Source organism: Hylobates moloch, unplaced genomic scaffold (genome assembly GCF_009828535.3).
Source record: "Hylobates moloch isolate HMO894 unplaced genomic scaffold, HMol_V3 SCAFFOLD_10, whole genome shotgun sequence".
In the NCBI taxonomy this organism is placed as follows: domain Eukaryota; kingdom Metazoa; phylum Chordata; class Mammalia; order Primates; family Hylobatidae; genus Hylobates; species Hylobates moloch.
Genome location: NW_026652285.1, coordinates 7269107 through 7292526, shown reverse-complemented (window position 1 = coordinate 7292526; position 23420 = coordinate 7269107). Strand labels below are relative to the sequence as shown.

The following is a 23420-nucleotide window of genomic DNA, read 5'->3' as shown; positions in this document are numbered from 1 at the left end:
GGGAGGCCAAGGTGGGCGGATCACCTGAGGTCAGGAGTTTGAGATCAGCCTGGCCAACATGGTGAAACCCCGTCTCTACTAAAAATTCAAAAATTAGCTGGGCGTGGTGGCGCATGCCTGTAATCCATGCTACCCAGGAGGCTGAAGCAGGAGAAATCACTGGAACATGGGAGGTGGAGGCTACAGTGAGCTGAGATTGTGCCATTGCACTCTAGTCTGGGTGACAGAGTGAGACTCCATCTCAAAAAAAAAAAAAAAAAAAGATAATTAACACATGGCACTGGTGCCTACAATTATTGTCATCTGATCATGTGGCACCCTGGGATGGGATGGGGCTAATATGACCCCTATTGGAAATGTAGCCTTAGAATGAAAAAGTTCCCAGCCCTCCGTACTGACCCAGGCAGGAGTTCCAAGGCCTTTGGAAGAGCTGATTCTAGAGGCAGGAGAGGGTCCAATACACTGAGATATTTGGATTCGTTATTTGGTACATATCTGATCAACTCCAGTAAAAACAGCTCGCATTTGTTGAGAGCTTACTTTTTACAGTCTTAAAATGAAAGACTTTGTTAGTACACATGCATGTGCGCACAGACACACACACACACACACACACACAAATAGTGCTTTTAGGTCATCTTTTGCAAAACATAGCAATCAACAAATATTTGTTATTAACTTGCTGAAACCATCCCGTGATCACTTAGAAACTGCCTAATGTTCAAAGTGTGCTTTTTATGTTAACAAGAGAAAAAGGAAGGCGCAGCCCTTTCAGTACATAAAAGTAGCTTCTGACAGAAATCTTTGGAAGAGCTTTAGTTGAGCATAATCTTTAAGCCTTTTCTGTAGAGTAATTAATACATAAATGGGAAAACTCAGAGGATTTAGGTGAATAAGCTAGAGCGTTGACTTTCAAAGCACAGATTGCCATTCACCAATGTATTGTGAAATCACTTTAGTGGGTCATGAGGGCATTTTTAAAAAAATGAAATAAAATAGAAAGGACAAGATAATTCTTAGAATAATAGAAGAAAAGGAAGTACTAGAATGCATTGGCTGTAATATTGTTTTGTGAAGGGTTATAGATGTGGGTGAACTAGCTCAGGAAGTAAAATATGTATATGACAGAAGGTAAGAGGCAAAGATTGAGTCCACTACGTGATCCCCAAGAATAACTACTTCTGGCTAGAGCAGAGACTGTTAAAGAGACGGCAGACAGGAAAAGATGAAGCCTTTTCCTATCTTTAATGCTGTCACTGTAAAGAAGAATCAGTGAGCCCGGGGCCGCAGGAAGGAACAGTCACGGGGAACAGACAGTCTCCCGGACCCTGAGAGCTGACTCTGTGAGCACTTAAGAGTCAACAGCAGGCCGGGCACAGTGGCTCATGCCTGTAATCCCAACAGTTTGGGAAGCTGAGGCAGGCAGATCACTTGAGGTCAGGAGTTTTGAGACCAGCCTGGCCAACATGGTGAAACCCTGTCTCTACTAAAAATACAAAAATTAGCCGAGCATGGTGGCATACGCCTATAGTCCTAGCCACTTGGGAGGCTGAGGCATGAGAATTGCTTGAACCCTGGAGGCAGAGGTTGCAGTGAGCCGAGATTGTGCCACTGCACTCCAGCCTGGGTGACAGAGAAAAAAAAGAAGTTAACAGCAGCAAACAGATACTCAGATACTCCTGCGACAGAGATGCATCAAGAATACTTTAAATGGGGGCCAGGAACCATGGTTCATGCCTTTAATCCCAGCACTTTGGGAGGCTGAGGTGGGCAGATCACTTGAGGCCAGGAGTTTGAGACCAGCCTGGCCAACATGGTGAAACTCCGTCTCTACTAAAAATACAAAAATTAGCTGGGCCTGGTGGCACACGCCTGTAGTCCTAGTCACTCAGGAAAAGGCCCCGGGAGAGGAGGCTGAGGCATGCGATTCGCTTGAACCCATGAGGTGGAGAGAATCGCCTGAACCCATGAGGCGGAGGTTGCAGTGAGCTGAGATCACGCCACTGCACTCCAGCCTGGACAACAGAGCGAAACTCCGTCTCAGAAAAAAAAAAAAAAAAAAAAAAAAGGAATACTTTACACACGGATCTGGACCCATGCATAAGGCCTGGGCTTTTGATATCAGATGTGTGAGAGTACTAAAAACAAAGACAAGGTGCAGCTACAGTTATTGAAAGAGTTAAAGTTGAAAGAGAAAATGTACTTAATAGGTACACAGGTGTTTATTTAAAAAGATTTTTTTACTGGTATTAAGTTATATCTTTACCTAGACACAAAACAGTTGGAATAAGTCAATGTTTTGTTTACTTTAAAAATTCTATTTTTTCTAGAAAAGGCAATATTGAAAGGAATGTCTGCTAAGCAGGAATTAGTCAAGTTATTTTGAGGGGGGCAACAGAGAGAGGAGGGGGCTTTGAGAGACAGCATTCCAGGCAAAAGGAAAAGTATGCACAGAAGCCTGGCGGGCAAGAGACTGAGTGTGCTCGGGGACCCTCTGGGAGTTTAGCTTGGCTGGAGCTGGCCCAGGGCAGCAAGAGATGAGTCTGGAGCGAGGGCAGTGGCTGGTCTCAAAGGGCTTTGGACACCAGGATGGGGGAACTCGAGAGAAGGAAAAGGCCCGAAGAGAGGAATTCAGTTCGTAGACATGTGGATATGTCAGTAGGTAGCTGAATAGATGGTTCTGGAGATCAGGAGAGAAAGCCAACTTGGAAATTATTTGGAAATCATCAGTTTATGGATAGTAATTGGAGACATGGAAGCAGAGATTGCCAGGTACTGAGAGAGAAGAGACCAGGGCCAAGACAAGGCCTTGAGAAATACGCCTAAGGACGACAGAAGAAAAGGACTGAGAAGTAGCCAGAGGCTGACTAAGAATTCATCGTCTCTGTGTCTCTATTGTAGACACTGCGCTAGGCACTGGCTTCTGCTAAAAAAGATGAGTGCAAACTGAGAATGGGGGCGGGGCTATGAGGAAAATACAGAGCAGGCTCCAGTGGAGCCTGGAGGCTCCATGGATCTGTAGAGGCACCAGTTGGAATAATATGTGCTCTTTCTTCAGGAACCCACGTGTAAGAGCAGAGTTGGATTGAGCTCGAATTGGAGTTTGCCAAATGGAAAGATGGAAGGGTGACGGGGCAAGGGGCAGAAAGATATTAGCAAAAATGCAATTCAGCCAGTTATCTTAGAACTGGACTTGCAAATCACATAGGTGATGGAATTCAACTATTTGGTCAGCAGCCATCACGGACCAAAGAACTGCCATCTGTCTTATAAGTTAACCATAATTTAAAACTGACCTTCTCAAACTTCAGCATGCACAGGGATCCTGCTGAAATGCAGACCTCAGCTGAGCAGGGCTGGGCGTGGCCTGAGGCTCTGCATTTCTCACCAGCGCCTGGCTACGGAGGCTGTTGTGGGTCTGAAGACCACACTTTTTTTTTTTAAAAATTATTTTTTAATTGACAAATAAAAATTATACATATTTATCATGTACAACATGGTGTTTTGAAATATGTATACATTTAGAATGGCTAAATCGAGCTAATTAACATGCATTACCTCACATACTTAACATTTTTTGTGTCGAGGACACTTCAAATCTACTCTCTGAGTGATTTTCAAGAATACATTGTTATTAACTAGAGTCACCATGCTGGACAATACATCTCTTGAACTTACTCTTCTCATCTAACTGAAACTGTGTATCCTTTGACCAAAGCTATCCTTCAACCCCCAGACCACTCTGAATAGTGAGGTTTGAAAAGGTTTTGCTTTACTTTGAGGGGAGCTGACCTGCCCTAGGGTACAGCTTACCAGCCAGGTGCTGGAGTGCACAGACTGTTACATATCCAGAACCTCTGTTAGCTGGCTGACACCGTGTGACAGGTTGAAATTGATCATAATAGGAGTTTTTACACTACAGAAATCCACAAATCAAGGCTGGCTACACCTATGTAACAGTGAGGCATGCTATAGAATAGGCTTCTGTGTCAGGGATCATGAGAGCAAGTTTTCAGTTGGTCTCTGTGCTTCATTCATACTTTGATAAAGACGCTATCGGTCCCAATTGCCGTGCCACGTGTGGTGCCTGCTGCAAAGCGTTAAGGGAACTGACTTAGCTCTGGTGCATCAGACGACTTATCAGAGGCAAATACTTGCTGATACCTCGTTTGTCCTATGAGCCACCTAGAGAAGTAGAGTTGTGGGAAGAAAGAGGGGGACTGAGAGGTTGCTATGGGCAAAGAGTGGCTTGCTGGAAATTCTCACCCACGTTGCACTGTATTTCCCCGACTACCTCCGGGCAGTAGGCTGACCCGGGCACGGGTGTACCAGGGTGCCCTTTCGAAGTCCTGGGCTGCACTACCAGGCTGATATTTTAACTCTAGTTGGAAAATGTGAAAAGTGATTCTCAACCATGGAAACTGGGTAACTTCCATAATATCTGCTTCACTTACTGGCTTTTAAAATGAGGGTAGTTTTAGGCTGGGCATGGTGGCTCACGCCTGTAATCCCAGCTCTCTGGGAGGCCGAGGCAGGCAGATCATGAGGTCAGGAGTTCAAGACCAGCCTGGCCAACATGGTGAAACCCCGTCTCTATCAAAAATGCAAAAATTAGCTGGGCGTGGTAGCGGGAGCCTGTAATCACAGCTACTCAGGAGGCTGGGGCAGGAGAATTGCTTGAACCAGGGACGTGGAGGTTGTAGTGAGCCAAGATTGTGCCATAGCACTCCAGCCTGGGGGACAGAGCAAGACTCCGCCTTAAAAAAACAAAAAAAGAAAAAGTTTTTTCTTAAAAATAAAACATACATCGAATATGGTCAGAGAAAACCAACTGAATTCCTTCTGGTGACAGTTTGGGGAGGACAATGAAATCCCTCTGCTAAAAAAAAAGGGGAGTCTCCTATTTTCTGACCTGTGGGTCATGCAGTTTTAATTTCCTCTGCCTTTCCTTCTTTCTCTTTTTTTATTCTTTTTAACTTCATGAACCTTCTTAAGGCCACAAAGCCTCTCCTGAATCCCTCAGCTGTCTGGCAGATGCGTTGCTGCCAGGGCTGTGCAGGTTACTATGCCAGGCTGAAGTTCCACAGCTGTGACTCAATGCACCTTCAAATCCTCTTGCCAGATGACAGCGAGATGCTCCAAGGGGCTCCTGAGAAGGCGGTGGGAGAGAAGAGCCACCCAGGAGCTCCTCCAGGCCTCGGAAGAGGGAGGCTGCCAGGGAGTGAGTCCAGTGGCACTGGGCTCTGGTTTATGTGAGCCGAGGCTGGCTAGGGACCCCAGAGATGCAGACAAAAGGCTGTGCCGTAAGCCACATTCCTCACTTAGGCCCCCTTCCAGGGGAAGCGAAGTCAAGCCCTGGTAAATGCTTCTCATCTCTGGGTCCAGCTGGGAGAACAATGGCATGATGACATGCTACCCATGTAGCCAAGCTCCTCCTCTTCCTCCCTTGCACCCATTGTTTCCATCCTGTTCATTTGCCAGTTATTACAGGAGCACCATGGGCAGGCCACATAGCTAGTGCTGTGGAGACGACACGTCTTAGTGAAGCAACAGAGGGACTGGCATGGGGATGGGCGAGGCAAACGCCTGACTATAAACCTAAACATCTAAAGATCTGGAGGAACCATGGGGAAGTGGGACTGTGTGATGGTGTCAGACATTTCAAGCCCTGCCTCAATGCTCTGACTCTAAATCTTGCTGGTCCTGATCAGCGCCTGCCCCAGGGTTGTAAGTTTCTCCTTACTGGGGTTCTCTTTCCAGGGAGACATGTGGAGCGGGAACAGAGCAGTGCACAGCAGAGTGACAGAGTCTTGAGAGGACTCAGGCAAGCTGGAGAGAAAAGGCCTCCAGCCAGAGTCAGCTGCACCCAATAGAAAGTTCCCTCTGAAAGCTGGGAAGAGGCCTGCTGGGGCGGCCTCTGTCAGCGCAAAAGCAGGGCTAGGGCAGTCACTAATAGCACAGATATCTAGAACAAAGAAGGGTTTTGGAAAGGAGAGGCAGGCTGTATTACAGCTGTACTGGAGATGGATGATTGGGGGCTTTCCTGAGTGCATGGTGTGTGTGTGTGTGTGTGTGTGTGCACATGAACATGCGCGTGCCTGGGCCAGGGCTCACTCATCATTTAAGGATGTCTTCTGATTGCTCTGGGATGCAGGAAGCCACCCAGACCCTAGTTGCTGGACTCGTTCGGAGGCAAGAATGCAAGGCCAAAGGCAGCATGAGGAAAAGCTGATGGGGGCTGAAACCAGCCCAGCCTGCTTCATGCTTACTCCGCTCAGGTTGGCAGGCCCTACTGAGACTTGCCAATCTCTAAGTCTCCAGCGTGTCTGAAGAGGTACAGCCTGAGGACTCAGTGCCTGAGCGCTGCTGGAAGACGTGGGGACACCCCCAAAGGAGGAAAGTGTCCTTCTGGGAGCCACCTGCACAGTGGTGTTGATCATGGCAGTCCTGCATGTGGTATTCCACGTGGGAGGGGCAGTTCCACTGGGAGCTCCCCTTTACACAGGGTTTCCCAACACCAGAGCTCCCCAAACGGACAGCCACCGGAGTGCTAACTAAAGAAACCAACGGCAAAAACAAACAGATGCCTACAAACGATTCCAAAGAAGCTCTGCACCAACAGGTGCTGATCCTGACCAAGTCAGGCGAGAAGTCTGATGACACCTTTACCTGTTCCGGATCCCACGACGTCCCGGCTGGGTGACTCGGCCATGGCGTCGGCAAGTCGCTCCCGGAGGCCCTCCTCTGTGTGCTCCATGGAGGACATATGCCGCAGCCCGAAGCCCTCAGGCCAGCTCCCGCACACCTCCAGCAGGGTCACGCTGCGGTCAAAGGTACCTGCGGCACACACGGGACATCTGACGTTGAGTGCACACCTTCAGGGAGCAGGCGGTTCTTGTCTACCTCCCACCCGCTCCTCTCCATACCCAGGGTCCATTTTAGCCTTCCCGTAGGATGGAAGCACGCGGCGAACAGACTGTGTAATGCAGGAGAAACAGCTCATGCCGCTGAGAGAGTGCAGACCTCTGGAGTGACTTCCGTGACACTGAGGCCGGTGGTTTTACAACTGTTTCTGAGGAGCTACAGGGTTCCCCTGGTCTTCAGGAACCACCTTAAGAAGTGGCAACCCCCTTCCCAGGTTGAACCCAAACGGATCCCTACTTTCCTCTTTTTGATACAACGGGACTCCATCTAAAATTTCATTTAGGGCGGGGAGTGGTGCCTTACACCTGCAATCCCAACACTTTGAGAGGCCAACGTGGGAAGATTGCTTGAGGCCAGGAGTTTGAGACCTGCCTGGGCAACAGAGCAAGACCCTGTCTCTACAGACAAATAAATAAATAAATAAATAAATATTCATTTAAAGAAGGGGTTATATAGCCTAATGTTTTTAAAGCTTTCTTAACCATTATATTCTATAACCTATAACCAACCTCTTTATTTTATAGTTGGAGCTCACAGAAGTTATGGCCCAAGATGGAACAGCAAGTCTGTGGCAGACGAGGCCCAAGAACTCGCTCTCCTGATGCCTCAGCTGAGAACACGTTCTACTTCACCACCTGGTCTCCCAGCTACCCAACGGCATATGAACAACCAGAGAATTATTTTGGGGGATACCCCCAAAGAGGTGGGTGATAGCATCTTTGGCAAGTATCTGTCCTTAAGCCAAAGCTGCTCCCCAGTTCCAAAAAGTCTGTGGTGTTCTGCTGAACGCTAAGATTAGATTTTACGTGCGAGATCACTTCAAAGTCCGAATTTGAATTATTCTACTTTATTATACAGCAAGTCTTCTGTGAAAGCTTATTTTGTCATGCTCTGTTGCTTTAAGCACATACCATTTCCCCAGCGATTAGGTAACTGAATCCACTGCATTTATTGGGCTTGGTTCCTGCCAGCATCGGGAAGATGGGGAAAAAATGCAAATGCCAACGTTTCCCAAAGTTAAAAGTACACGAAACACGCACTCTTTATCAGGCCTTGCTTCTCCTCTTTGATCAGCCGTCAGAAACTATCTTCCTCAGGCAGTGAGGGCTGGGCAGTGTCAGCACACACTCCCTGCCAATGACAGGTGGTAATAGAGAGGGTGCGAGGCCCAGCCTCGGCAGGCGGCCCTGCCTCTGATAGTGGCCACAGCACTGAGGTGATAACCGTTAGTAAACACTCCGACAGCCGGTGACTCCATACATCAGAAAAGAGGCCCAGATAATCCTGAACTCTCCTGGCCAGACAAAGGCCCTTGGCCAGCCTGCTGCGATTTATATGTGTGGCAAGGGTCACTACTGGCTCCTGAATTTCATCAGCCAAGTTTGGCTTTGATTTATCTCGTACCTAACTGTAGGGAAGATTCCTGGCACTGGGAGAATGGGCAGCATCTATAAGGGCATCTCCCCAAGAAGACGCCCACCTTAGGTGTGGGTTGCTTGGGATCAGCTTGTCAGGTAGGACTTGAGAACGGGGAGCTCCCTCTGCCACCTCTCTCCATCAAGTAGGGTCAGGCTGTAGATCTGGTAAGCTAGGCTCTGGAAATTGGGGGTGCGGGGCTAGGCGTCAGATAATTCTCCCAAGGCCTGAACTGTGCTAGAGCTGTGCACTGGCAGTGCCAAGCTCAGAGCCAACACTCAACCACCCTTGGCAACAACTCCCAGGTGCCTAGCTCCCCAGGGACACACAGGACTGCTGACATCCACTAAGCTTCTGATTCTGCTGCCTACTCACTGTGTGATGCGTGGCCAGTCCTTCCAGCTCCTTTTCCATCTCTAAACTAGAATGAATAACCCTTTGCCCTGTCTCACAGGAGTGAAGAGATTAAGCAAAGTCCCCACTTCCAGCACTTCCCCCACTAGACCTTATTTGACAAGATCTAGTGCTACAGTGCTAAAGCATCATCATTTTTCTGAAGGGTCTGCATGCGACGCAAGGACTTAGTGATAACATGAAAATGTGGGCCCTCCTCCTCCTTGTTCTCTCAGCTTTTTTTTTTTGAGACAGTGTCACTCTGTCACCCAGGCTGGAGTGCAGTGGTATGATCTTGGCTCACTGCAACCTCTGCCTCCTGCATCTAGGCGATTCTTGTGTCTCAGCCTCCCGAGTAGCTGGCACTACAAGCATGTGCCATCATGCCTGGCTAATTTTTGTGTTTTTAGTAGAGACAGCGTTTCACCATGTTGGCCAGGCTGGTCTTGAACTTCTGATCTCAAACGATCCACCTATCTTGGCCTCCCAAAGTGCTGGGATTCCAAGTGTGAGCCACCGCACCTGGCTGCTATACACTCAGGTTTCTTATGGACAGAGACGTTTCAGAGCCTGGAAAATTGGGAGGAGAATGACCATTTGTTTTCTCACTTCACAAGAGCAGGAGGTCTGTCTCTAGAAAGCAGCTCAGTTAATGTTTGCATTACTGTGTTCAGAGGTCAAGGCAGGTGGGCTGACAGTGGGACCAAGAGGAATGTCAAAAGCCAAAGCAGGAAGAAAACAAACAAAAGAAATTGGGCCAGGCACGGTGGCTCACGCCTGTAATCCCAGCACTTTGGGAGGCCGAGGTGAGCAGATCACTTGAGGCCAAGAGTTTGAGACCAGCCTGGACAACATGGTGAAACGCCATCTTGACTAAAAATACGAAAGTTAGCTGGGCATGGTGGCGGACACCTGCAATCCCAGCTACTTGAGAGGCTGAGGCAGGAGAATCATTTGAACCTGGGAGGCAGAGGTTGCAGTGAGCCAAGATTGAGCCACTGCACTCCAGCTTGGGTGACAGAGTGAGACTCTCAGTCAATCAATCGATCAGTCAATCAATCAATCAATGTTATAGCAAGAAAGGTTAGGGTAAGAGGGTGGGCCCAGTCCGTAAGAGATGGTAAAGGCCAGAGGGGTATGTGATATTTTAAGGGATAAAGTAACAGTACACAGGAGAAAAGAATCATGAGCTAGTGTCATAGTGGCGGATGGAAATAGGCCTGGACTTCAGGAAAGACTAACACGTGAGCTGTATGATTCCAGGCATGCGTCTCTGATTCCTCATCCATAAAAATGGAAAAACAATACAACCACATAGGACTGTTGTGAGGACTGCAGTAGATAAATGTAAGAGACCTGACACAGAGTGAGTGTTCTGTATGTAATAGGTGTGTTCATGTATATGTTCTTAATGACAAATATGTATGCCTTTATACCACTTGAGGCATCATCATAAATTGTGACTATCATAATGATCCTGAGAGGTCGTAGAGGTACTATCCCCCATTTATGGTGGTGAAACTGGAAGCTCTGAGAAGTTAAGTGACATGTTCAAAGTCTCTGAGCAACAGATTTGGAACAAGGGTTTCTAATTCTTAGCTTGGAGCTCATTCTATCAGCTCACGCACTGTTTCCCTCAGCAACACCTGCAGTGGAGAACTGTTTTGTTTTGTTTTGAGACAGGGTCTCACTCTTTTGCCCAGACTGAAGTGCAGTGGTGCAATCACGGCTCACTGCAGCCACAACCTCCTGGGTTGAAGTGATCCTCCCACCTCAGCCTCCTGAGTAGCTGGGACTACAGGTGCGCACCACCATGCCCAGCTAATTTTTTGTCAAGATGGGGTTTCATCGTGCTGCCCAGGCTGGTCTCAAACTCCTGTGCTCAAGTGATCCACCCACCTTCGCCTCCCAAAGTGCTGGGATTACAGGCATGAGCCACTGTGCCCGGCCAAGAAACATTATATGTGTAAACCACTTCTATCTTTCCTACCATTTTGAGAACTCCTGTCACCTTCAACCAATGACATTTAAAAATCCTTCCCACTCCCAACCAGCCCAAGTTGCTTGGAGTTTGGTGGTGATGACGATGAGTCACCTTGTTTATGGGATGGCACACGGGAGAAACAAAATTTGATAGTGGGTCTCTTTTCTCTTAGCATGGGCACAGCTAGGAAGTTGAGGAGAGAAGATGGGAGATACCAGAAGTGTTCAGCAAAGAAGCACCTGATCATTTCTACCATCCTGAGACATCATAGAGAGGATACAATTAGTGGTCCTGCTTATCCTGCTAGGAGTCCCATCAGAGGCTCTGCCATACCCGCTGTCTCTTTCCCTCCCACCTCTCGTAGCCTCTTTGCTGAGGACAGCAAAGGTGTTCCTGGAATCTCCCTGTCCCAGAGTGAGAGCAAGGCTGCAGGTGTGTTTCAGCAGGCATTGGGGTGAAGAGGCCAAGCCCTTGGAGGGTGAGGTCATCTCTGGGCTCTTAGGAAACTGCACATGTTGTCCATGTTGACAGCACAGCTATCATTCATCTGACCAGCCCAGGGACACTCCATCAGATGAGCTGGCCCTTTGAGTCCCATTACAGGGGAAAGGGTCAGTTTTCAAGCACGGAGAAGATGCTCACTTAGCGCAGGCTGTCTGCAAAGGACAAAATACACACGCTTGGCAACAGAGATCTTTTGTTGAAGCAGTGCTCTGGCTATTTACAAAGCCCTCTCACATTTGTTATTTCAGTTAACTCACACATATATCAAATATTTGTTAGTGTCCACTATGATATGAGTTGAGCACTGTACAAGGTTCAGAGTGAGTTAAAAAAAAGAAAGAAAGAAAGAAAGAAAGAGGAGCTTATGTGACTTCACCAAACTATGGGAAGCAGCAATGATCACCATTGTATAGGTTCCCATCTTACTGAGTTTCAGAGACATGAGGCATCTGGTTGTAAGTGCAACAGTCTTCGCAGGCTATCTCCTGGGGATTCTTGCCTTCAGGGCTGCCTCCTGCCCTGAATACCATTTTCTAAGAATGAGTTCAAGTCTTACCTGCTCAACTACTGAACGTATAAAGACTACTCTTGCTCAAACTCTAACGGCACAAAAGGTTCTCTATCTTTCCAGGTGAAGTTGATGAAAGCTAAGCACTTACTCAAAAAATGTGTGCTTGCATACACAAAATTATGCAGGCAATTTTGGGGAATCTGTGGATGCCTCTGAAACCCACCCGTGGACCCCAGGTTAATTAGATCATTCCTGTGGCCTTATTTCCGTACTGCCTTACACTGTTCACAAGAACTGCTTTTCTAACTAGTTTAGAAGCTCCCGAGGGCATGAATTCCTCCATAATGAAAATAGGCACAGAACTTTGTACATCATGCTTGCTCAAAACAAGTTCGTTTATTGACTGATTATGAAATTTGACAGTCAGTTTGCAGTCAACACCCTTTGGGTGGGGTACCAGAGCCTGAATATCTAGGGTCAGAGTAGGCAGAAAGTGGAGTTAAAATTAAAAGAGAGGAAGGAAGAAGAAGATAAGTGAGCAGAAAACAATGTCACAATTTTACTCTACTGCCTTCTGTGCACTTATTTTAGATTTGGAGATCCTGGAAACTGGAAAAAACAAAACAATCTGTCTAGGACAGCAGAGAGAGCTGGTCTCATCCAGGTGAGCGTCCCGAATCCTGCTTCCCAGCTTAGCATCCTGTGTTATACTCCTTCCCCAGAGGAGAAATGGGTCAGGTTCTTGGGTTTCACAAACCCATTAAAGGCATGCTGTGACAGCTGGCAAGCTGGTAGCTCCTGGGGAGGCTGGGAGAACACATGCTTTGCCTTTGTATACCATTGTTAAAGGGGCAAGGAAGCCTAGGGACTGCAGGTGGAGCGGGACAGGTAGGATGCTCCTCTAAGCTGATAGTGTCTAATCACACTCTAGCTATTTAAGAGACTGTGGCACAGCCTCCGCTTTGCATTAATGAGGTTCTGCCCAGGTTTGGATTTTGCTGAGAGCCTGTTGATCAGATTTCTAACCACCAGGGAGGCCAGATACCAAAAGCAAAACCTGCATTAAGCAGTGCTTTGCAAGATGTAAGCCCTCCTTGGTGAGAGGTTGTGATGATGACGTCTACAATAACTAAGAAATGATCCCAGGCATGATGAGGGAACCAGTGTAGACGGGAGCCTCCTTGGCAAGCTTACCAAACTGCTCACCAAACGGAGCTTAAGAGTGCTGCTGCGGGGAGCACCCCTTTCTCCACACTACAAGTTGGTTCCTATAAGCACAGGCTGAGGACATTAGCTCTTCTTGGTGCAATGGTCAATTTCATGTATCAACTTGACTGGGCTAAGGGATGCCCCGATAGCCAGCAAGGCTTATGTCTCGGTGTGTCTGGGAGGGTGTTTCTGGAAGAGATTAGCACTCGAGTTGGTAGACTGAGGAAAGAAGATTGCCCTCACCATTGTGGGTAGGCATCATTCAACTGAGGGCCTAAATATATTAAAAAGGTGGAGGAACGGCAAATTTGTTCTCAGAGTTAGGACACTAATTCCTGCCCTTGGACACTGCTACTCCTGGTTCTCAGGCCTTTGAACTTGGACTAGGACTTACACCATCAGCTCCCCTGGTTATACACCACCAGCTTTCTTGGTTCTTCACCTTCAGAGAGCAGACAGTGGGACTTCTTGACCTCCATTTCCAATTCCCAAAATAAATCTTCTTATATCTATGCATCTCTATAGATACCTCTTTTATTAGTTGTTTCCTTAGAGAACCCTGGCTCATATAATTAGCCATCAGATGTGTCCACAGGTATATTATATATACCACAGCTATATTATATATTATACCTGTGGACACATCTGATGGCCAATTATATGAGCCAGGGTTCTCCCACAGTGAGATAGATATAGATACAGATATAGATCAGATATTATATTATGTTATATATTATGTATATCATATCGCGTGGTCCTGAGCCAGGGAAGAGGAGTTCAACAGCAATTGGACTAAGAATTTCTTTGCAATCTAACATAGTTATTTTGACAAGGAGACCATTTTCACAATTGCAAAATATGCAACTGCATAATGCACACTTTAAAGCTTAGAACATAGATTGCGTCTGAGTCATAACTGGAATTCTCCCAGTAACTTTTCTAGTCACTCTGGGCAAGTCGCTACTCCCTCTGGGTCTTTTTTATTTTTATTTTTTTAATTCCTTTTCTCTCTCAGCAGAATCATCCCTCTAGGTCTTAATTTCCCCATTTATGACACAGAAAATAAAGTAAATGATGCCTATTTAAGGGGTTCACATTGGCACTAATAGTTTCAATGTCATTAACAATAATATACTTCCAGAAAATGGTGTCTGATATTTGAGGTATCCTAGGGTTAAAGCTACCAATTACATTTTCTACAAACCAGATAACAATCAGCAGTTATACCGTAAGAGTCTTGTTTTTACCCAATTAAAGGCATATGTTAAGCAGAAGACCTGGGCTCAAATGCCAGCTCTTGTTACTTTCTCACTGCATGACGCTGGCAGAGTCATTTCCCCTCTTGAACCTTGCTTTCCTTATCCACTGCAATGGGTAGAATGGTGTTCCACCCCACCGCACCTCCCGAAAGATACGTCCAGCAGGAGCCTCAGAATGTGGCCTTATTTGGAAATGGGTCCTTGCAGACGTAATTAAGGATCTCAAGTTGAGATCCTCCTGGATTTAGGGTGGGTCCTAAATCCAATGACTGGCATCCTTAAAAAAGAAAAGAGGGGATCAGAGACACAGAAGGAAGAAGCCCACGTGAAGACAAAGACAGATGTGAGTTATCCTGCCAAAGCCAAGGAATGCCAGGAGCGGTGAGAAGCCAGAAGAAGCAAGGAAGGACAGCATGGCCCTGCTCACACCCTGATTTTAGAATGCTGGCCTCCAGAAATACAAGAGAATACATCTGTTGTTTTAAGCCACCAAGTTTATGGTTATTCCTTAAAGCAGCCTAGGAAAATAATAAACCTATAAAACAGGGAAACAAATATTTGGCTTCCAGGGCTGTTGTGAGCATCAGATCAGACAGTATTATGAAAGATTGTATTAAACAAAAGTTGGTTGGGCATGGTGGCTCGCACCTGTAATTCCAACACTTTGGGAGGCCAAGGCAGGTGGATCACCTGAGGTCAGTAGTTTGAGACCAGCCTGACCAATATGGTGAAACCCCATCTCTACTAAAAAATATAAAAATTAGCTGGGTGTGGTGGCGTGCATCTGTAGTCCCAGCTACTTGGGAGACTGGGACAGGAGATTTCTTGAACCCAGGAGGCGAAGTTTGCAGTGAGCCGAGGCTGTGCCACTGCACTGCAGCCTGGGTGACAGAGTGAGACTCTGTCTCAAAAAAAAAAAAAAAAAGACAACTTATGGGAGGCCACTGTTTTGAACTCAGCTCCTGCACTAGGCCCCACAGACCAGACCAAAATGAAATGGAATCACCCATGCTAAATGCCACATAATCAAACTGAAACTTTAAGGAAGCAGATAGCTCCCAAAACAGACCAGCTATTACTGAAAATGGGAGATTTCAGTCTAACTGAGTCAGGGTAGCCTTTAATCCTTTACAAAAAAGGAACCTGGCCAGGTGCAGTGGCTCATGCCTATAATCCTAGCACTTTGGGAGGCCAAGGTGGGCGGATCACCTGAAGTCAGGAGTTTGAGACCAGCCTGGCCAACATGGCAAAACCCCGTCTCTACTAAAAATACAAAAATTAGCTGGGCATGGTGGCGCACGCCTGTAATTCCAGCTACTCAGGAGGCTGAAGCAGGAAAATCACTTGAATTTGGTGGGCAGAGGTTGCAATGAGATCTGCGGCACCGCACTCCAGCCTGGGCAACAGAGAGTCCATCTCAAAACAAACAAACAAACAAACAAACAAAAAACCTTGAAGTAACCTGATGTTAACCAATGAGCTTTTTCTTTTCTATTGTTTCCTTGATCTCACCTTGTAAAATGCGCTGTTCTACCATTGCCCAGTGGGAGCTCTCATTCTATTTTGTAGAATGGAGGCTGCCCAGATTCATGAATCACAAATAAAAGCCAGCTAGATCTATAATGAAGTTTGTTATAATTTTGTCTTTTGACAAGTGCTTTGTAAGCTACACAGGCCCATTCAAAATTAGAGGATTACCCCAGGGCTCTGTAAGCAGCTCTTCTTTGGGGCAGTGGGATTCTATGAAAGGCTAAGAGAGTGACTGAGGGAACACTGGGCCAGAGGCAAGCAGCCAGAGGAGCAATACTGGAGCCTGGGCAACGCCACCAGTAAGGCTGACTGGTTATGCGTCAATGACATAGCAAGGGCCTTTGGTGGGGAGTGAAAGCATATGGTGAATATGTGCACCCCACTTTCTCTGAGGATGCCTGCAGGGGGCACAGGAGAGTAGGAGAAGCAACCTCTTAGCAATGATCTCCCCACATCTGAGGGTGGAGATAGAACTTTTTAGCTCCCTGAATTCTTCGATAAACAAGCAGAATTATACTCAACACGGGTAAGAACGGAATGAGATTGACTGTTTCGGGCAGGAATATCACTAGTATGAGCTATCTGAAGGGCAATTTGGCAATATGTATTAAGAATCAAGGCCAGACACGGTGGCTCACACCTGTAATCCCAGCACTTTGGGAGGCTGAGGCAGGCGGATCACCTGAGGCCGGAAGTTTAAAACCAGCCTGGCCAACATGGGAAAACTCTACTAAAAATACAAAAATTAGCTGGGCGTGGTGGTGCATGCCTGTAATCCCAGCTACTCAGGAGGCTGAGGCAGGAGAATCACTTGAACCCAGGAGGTGGAAGTTGCAGTCTGCCAAGATCGTGGCACCGCACTCCAGCCTGGGTGATGGAGGGAAACACTGTCTCGAAAAAAAAAAAAAAAAAAAAGGAATTAAAAACGTGCCCAACTACTGACCTAGGCAGGGATGCCACTGCCAGAAATCTAGCCAAAATAAATAACCTAGGACGCAACAACCGTCATGCATAAATACGCTCATTGCCATTTTAACACAGCCCTACAATATGGTACTTGTAAAGAAAATTATACTTCATTCTTGCAGTAGAATGTTAGGTAGTCATAAACATGATGTTTATAACTAGAAATTCTTTAAGATACAATGTTAAATTTAAAAAGATAAAAGTATACAGTTATTATTATTGAACAATGTAAAAGAAACATGGAAAAACATTCTAAATGATTCACGACAAAATGTTAACCACGCTGTTTCTAGATAGTCAGGCTATAGGGGACTCTTCTGTTACTTTATACTTTTCCATATGTTTCCTACAATTTTTTTTTTTTTGAGATGGAGTCTCACTCTGTTGCCCAGGCTGGAGGGCAGTGGCATGCTCTCAGCTTACTGTAACCTCTGCCCCCCGGGCTCAAGTGATTCTTGTGCCTTAGCATCCCAAGGAGCTGGGATTACAGACATGTGCCACCATGCCCAGCTAATTTTTGTATTTTTAGTAGAGATGAGGTTTCAACATGTTGGCCAGGCTGGTCTGGAACTCTTGACCTCAAGTGATCCACCTGTCTCGGCCTCCCAAAGTTCTGGGATTACAGGCTTGAGCCACTGTGCCCAGCTATTTCCTAAATTTTTTTTGTATTTTATTTATACTTTTTATCATTATTTATTATTTAAAAAAAAATTTTGGCCGGGCATGGTGGCTCACGCCTGTAATCCCAGTATTTGGGAGGCTGAGGGGGGTGGATAATGAGGTCAGGAGTTCAAGACCAGCCTGGCCAAGATGGTGAAACCCCATCTCTACTCAAAATACAAACATTAGCCGGGTGTGGTGACAGGCACCTATAACCCCAGCTACTCGGGAGGCTGAGGCAGAGAACTGCTTGAACCCAGGAGGCAGAGGCTGCAGTGAGCCGAGATCACACCACTGCACTCCAGCCTGGGTGACAGAGCGAGACTATGTCTCTAAAAAAAAAAAAAAAAAATTTTTTTCTTTTAGAGACGGGGTCTCACTCTGTCACCCAGGCTGGAGTGCAGTGGTGCAATCATAGCTCACTGCAGCCTTGAACTCTTGGGCTCAGGCAATCCTCCCACCTCTCCCAAGTAGCTGGAACCATAGGCACCTGTTATTTTATTTATTTAGTTATTTTTTGTAGATGTGGAGTCTTGTTCGTTGCTCAGGCTGGATCTCAAACCGTTGGCTTCAAGTGATGCTCCTGCCTTGGCCTCCTCAAGTGCTGGGATTACAGGCATGAGCCACTGCACTTGGCCTACAGTTTTTGTAATCAGTTTTTTAAGAAAAAAAAAAAAGAAAAAGTTGAGTGAGAAAAAAATGCCTCCTGGGAGAACCACTCATGCTGGGACCAGGTCGTGGGCCCATAAGAAGCATGGGAGGCGCCTGACCTTGCTGTGGTGCCTCCTCTGTCGAGTCCTGTGCTCGGTCCTGACTCAGCCGGGGGCAGGTGAGCCTGCAGCTCCATGGCCCATGTCTGACTCTTCTCCCAGTGGCCATGGCTGGCTGCATGCAATGTTGACTCATCCCTGTGTACACATGTCATATTTATTTTTAATTCATATTAGGAATGTGCACCAACTTGTGTGTGAAAAGTGGCAGAAATGATTCCACCTCTGTACAAATTTCATACATCAGATCAGAAAGGGCTAGAAGAACAACTCTGGAAGAAGTTGATTTTAAAATCAAGTCCCTTTACCTGTCCTCTTTGTCTCCCCTCCCTACAACTAACCTCTGGATAAACAGGCCTGGCTTCCTAGGAGACACCTTTTCATGACTGTCAAGAAATGGCTGAGGCCCTCACACATCATGAGGTCACTGCACAGGGCTGTGAGCCCAAGAGATCAGTCATCAGTGTAGGTCCCAGTAAGGAGAATCTTGACTGGCTCCACATTCAGAACAAACATGAAGGTGCTTCAGGGAATAAGAGAACTTTCCAAGTCAGGCTGAAACTGGCATTCCCAGACTGGATGCCAGAGACCCTTTACTCTTCTGTTTTAAACTTGGCACACTCATGATTTCTCCCCTTCCAAGTGGGAAGAGAAGAATCATTTTGTAGCTGGGCTGCAATGACAATGTTTCCTGGCCAGGTGCGGTGGCTCACGCCTGTAATCCCAGCACTTTGGGAGGCCGAGGCGTGTGGATCACCTGAGGTCAGGAGTTCAAGACCAGCCTGGCCAACATGGTGAAACCCCATCTCTACAAAAATACAAAAATCAGCTGGGCATGATGGCAGGTGCCTGTAATCCCAGCTACTTGGGAGGCTGAGGCAGGAGAATTGCTTGAACCCGGGAGGAGAAGGTTGCAGTGAGCCGAGATTGCACCGTTGTACTCCAGCCTGGGCCACAGAGTAAGACTCAGTCTCAAAAAAAAAAAAAGAAAAAGAAAAAGAAAAAGAAAATGTTTCCTGTAGGCTGCTCTGGCCTGCTTCTTCGGGTGGATAGAAAACATACACACAGCACTGTGATAGAATTCCTATGGCAGGGCTCAGAATACACTGCAAGACAAACTATCCTTGGAAACCTAGCAATTCCTTCAATGGAAAAACAAGGAACTGAATCTCTCAAGACAGCAAGCATACAAACTGGGTTTTCTAGGACAGTCCTCATTCCAAATAATTAGTCTGTGCTCAGGTAACAGGAAAGGTAAGATAACTAACATTTGTCAGGTGTCCATTTTGCATCAGGCATAGCTACTTTATACATACTACTGCATTGGAATCATCCCAATAACTTTAAGAGGTGGATGTTATTGTTCCCATTTTTACAGTTCAAGGAACTGTGGCAGAGAGAAGTAAAATTGTTGCTCAAGATGACAAGGTCAAGGGTACAGTCAGGATTGGGATCCTAGGTTCATTTGGCTCCAAAGCCTGTCATTTCTCCACTAAAACTACCATGCTGAATTTTTATTTTGAAAATATGGCTGCAGTGCCAGCGAGGGGGTTTTCAGCTCAGTCTTTCTATTTGAGAATTTTTAAGTGTTCTTGCAGTTGGGTGGTAGGGGGTGGAGGGAGCAACCCAGCAACATTTTGTGATTTCTGTGCTCCACAAATAAGTCAAACACGAGGCTCTCAACTGAGAACTTTGAAGTCTGAAACCTGGGGCCAAGAAGTCTTCTGTTTTTATTAGTCAAATAAGAGGTTTCAAAAACCAGATTTATCATGACTGGATTTCAGATGTGAAACCCAATATACACACAGACACGAGTGGCTTGTCCTCTTGGATTATTTCTGACCTTTTACTCTCCTCTGAGGATCTGTGTTTTCTCAGAGTGTGAACTCTCTGCCTCCCCAGCTGGCGGAGGTATCTGGAGGCCCAGCTTTGCAGGCCTGGGCCCCTGCTGGCCTTGGGAATTTCAAAGAGCAGGGAGGGATGGGTGGGCACACTGGCTCCGATCTGGAGCCAGCAGCTATTTGTTTCTCTAAGGCCCTGGGACAGTAGCTGCGGGGAAAGGAAAGGAGTAGTCCACCTGCCCTGAAGGGGAGGGTCCCGGATGTGCCTGCTGGTACTGGAGTTGACTAGTTTGATGCCTGACCCATTTTTAGCTTTGTTATTTTGGTAGTCTCCTATGTGGGCTTTAAAATGGTGTTCCCAGCTTGGGCAATAAACATGTGTATTTGGAGTGTGAAGTCAACCTTCCACCTCTCTCGACCACCTAAACCCAAGAGCTCTCACTCCAAAGGACAAACCTGTACCAGATTTTCAGGTGCAGGGGCCTTGGGATGAAGATCTGGGCGTGGCCTGCCATTCTGACGGGGGGCAAAGTACATTACAGAATCCCGACTTCTCAGGCCCTTACACTGAAGCTGTTCAACAAAGACTCGGCCTGAGAAGAGCAGGCTAAGCAGCAGCACTGTTTTGGACAATGGAGGGGTCACTTGCTGGAGTGGCTGGGGATGGTTTCCATTAGGCCTTGAGGCTTCAGGTGGGCAGAGGACCTTGCACCTTGCACAAACGGGTGATGGGCTGAGCGTGAGTGTGAAGGCCTGGGTGTTCCCCACTCAAGGGCGGTGGAAGAGTCCACTGGAACAGGAAGTCTCTCATGAATATCTCACAGATTTTCACAGAATAAGTACATATTTTCTCATAATTCTTTCTTTCCTTTTGGTTGTGGGATCACAGCAATTTTTACCACAGGAAGGACAGATGCTGTCAACTCCATTTCATAGATGAGGAAGCCGAGGCTCAGGGTGGTTCAATGACTTGCCTCAGTCACCTTAGTTTCTCACCGTCCAGGGTGGTTGTGTGACCCTCTGTGAAGGTCTCAGTGAACAAACTGGCATGCTGCAGAAGCATCATGGCTGCCAGAGGTGGGTGCGGAAGTGGAACCAGCGGGGTGGCCCGGTGAGTGACCTTGCTACAATCTGGCCAGTGCTGGCTCAGGGCCCTCATCTCGCAGGGACTTCTCTAATTTTCAGCCTCATGTCCTGGTCTTGCAGCCTGTGGGGGTGGAGGTAGAGCTCAGCTTGGTGTTACTAGAATTTATCACACAAAGTGTGTTCGGAGCCTGTTCCACGCCTGAAACAGAGGGCTGTCTGGGAACTGTCATTTCCTGCCTCGACATGTCAGAGTATTTGTTCAGCCCTCGCCAGCCTTGGCTGGTCCCCCTGACGCAGCAGCCCAGGCGTGGCAACCAGGGAGAAAGGAGGGAAAAGTTGAGAAGCTGCAAGAACACACAGGGTGAGCAACGAGGCGTAGACGTCTTACCAATGATAATAATCCCTCCCGCCGCACACTGCTCTATCCTTTACAAGGTGCTTTCGCGGCCATTTGCTCCCTTAATCCTCACAACACCCCTAGAGAGGAAGACAAGGCAGCGATTACTATTCCCCGTTTCACAGTTGAGGAAATCAGGGCAGGGAAGTGACGTGCGGGGCAGAACTTAAGACTGGAGAACCTAATTTTGCACTCAATACTTTTGCTGTTCAAAGTGTGCTCCACCCACCAGCAGCAGCGGCGTCACCTGGAAGCCTGTGAGGAAGGCAGCTGCTCAGACCCCTCCCCAGACCTCCTGCATCACCAGCTGCATTTTAATAAGACCCCCAGGGGATCTGTGTGCACTGAAGCTGCAGAATCACTGCCCACACCCTACTCCCCTCCCCCTGGCCTGTCCCCAAAAGCATTTTTTGGCTGTTGGTCCCCTTAGAGTATATCTGGTTCTATCTCCTCTTTTAAACACAAGGAAATGGAGGCCCAGGGAGGGGAGGGGACAGGACATGGCCTGTGACAGAAGCAGGAGCAGACAGAACCTGGGTCTTGCACATCGGTCTTGGGCCCATTACATCCGGCTTGTTTATCCAGCAGACTTTCAACTGGTGTCTCCCTTTCCCCTCCTCCCTCTCCCCACCCCATGAGGTCAATCCTCAAATTGCCTTCAGCTGCCAGTCCCTTGGCCTCTCCCTGCAGTCCCAGCCTTGTGTTAGGCATTCACATGAGTTCCAGCGACCGGGGTTAACACTCCATTAAAGCAAACAAGAGAAATTCATACCTCCCACTAGCAGCCTAGGAGCCGAGCAGGAGTGTGGCGGCACCAGGCCTTCTCTGCACAGCTGCAGAGGGCAAGCAAGGCTTGGGTCCATCTCTGCCCTTTTCTCTTACAGGCCTTACTGCCTACAGGAGAGTGGTGGGGAGTTCAGGCTTGCCTGCAGAGAAGGCTCCGCTTAGGCCTTGTCAAAAGCCCACTTCGTTAGTAAGTGTGAAAAAATGCCCAAATCACTGTGTTAATCTGGTTATGATTTCCCCTCAACTCACAGTCTCATTGTGTGCCAAGTGTGGCGCCTACGGGTAAAGAGATTCCGAGGCTGTGGCTCGAGTGCGGGGTCAGGATCACCCCTCCTTCCCTCCACTTCTACTCCACCGAGGCCAACCAGGATGTTATTCATTCCCCTAGCTGAGAAGTAAGTTCAAAAAGGCCAGTAGAGCCTCCTCTCACCCCTTCCTTGTGGAAGAAATGCCAATTCCTCCCTTGAGGAGAAAGCAACATATTTTGTTTCTCAGGCAAGGAGCAGATTTATAGTCAGCCCAGGGTGTGTTTGTGTGTGCAAATAAACCTATCTTTTTATCTTTGGACCTAAGGTACATACTGGATTAGAAGATTGGATTCATCCATAAGGAGGGAAAAAAGAAAAAAAGGCAAAGCACCAAGGGGCTCCCAGGAGGGGCCCAGAGACCTCTTGTTACTACGTCAGCTGGACATGGACCTGTCATCTAACTCTGAATTAGGACTAACAGCTGAACGAAGGAATTAACTTCCCACTGTTTCATTTTAGTTTTAGAAATGCCTTTAGGGTTGAAAAACTACTAGAACAGTTTTCTTATATCCCTCAGATTGGGGGAAAAAATAGGTAAAGAAGTAAAAGCAGTGTTTGTTGTAGAAATACCTAACAAACAGCTCAACGAGCTGGCAAAAAGTCAGTAGTCCTTTCCAGGCCTCCCTCTAAAGGGAAGAGGCCTAGAGATGAGCTGTATGTCCTCTGATGTAGGAGGTGGCTCTCCAGTTCTGAATATCCGAAACGGGTGGTGGAGGATGAACCAGCCCACCTCCTTCCACCCCTGCCCTTGGAGCTACCCTCAAGCAGCAGCTGCTTTTGCCTTTTCACCTAGCTGCAATCTCTTCTCTTCATTTAGCACCTCCTTACATCCTCCTGGTTAAGCCATTCTGAGATGGGGAAGGGGGAGAGATGAGG

The 23420-nt window shown here is 47.3% G+C and overlaps 1 protein-coding gene and 1 long non-coding RNA gene across 2 annotated transcripts in view; one reads left to right on the top strand and one right to left on the bottom strand.

The window, feature by feature from the left end:
* Positions 1-23420, bottom strand: part of BCAS3 (BCAS3 microtubule associated cell migration factor) — a 703975-nt gene that overhangs the window by 16997 nt on the left and 663558 nt on the right. Inside the window, exon 24 of the mRNA XM_058445347.1 lies at positions 6670-6837. Coding sequence (XP_058301330.1) covers positions 6670-6837 — 168 coding nt within the window. The remainder of the gene's footprint in view (positions 1-6669; positions 6838-23420) is intronic.
* On the top strand, positions 7449-13455 carry LOC116474437 (uncharacterized). Its single transcript, XR_004249685.1, has 3 exons — positions 7449-7627; positions 12324-12396; positions 13266-13455. It is a non-coding gene; the product is annotated as an uncharacterized LOC116474437 (long non-coding RNA).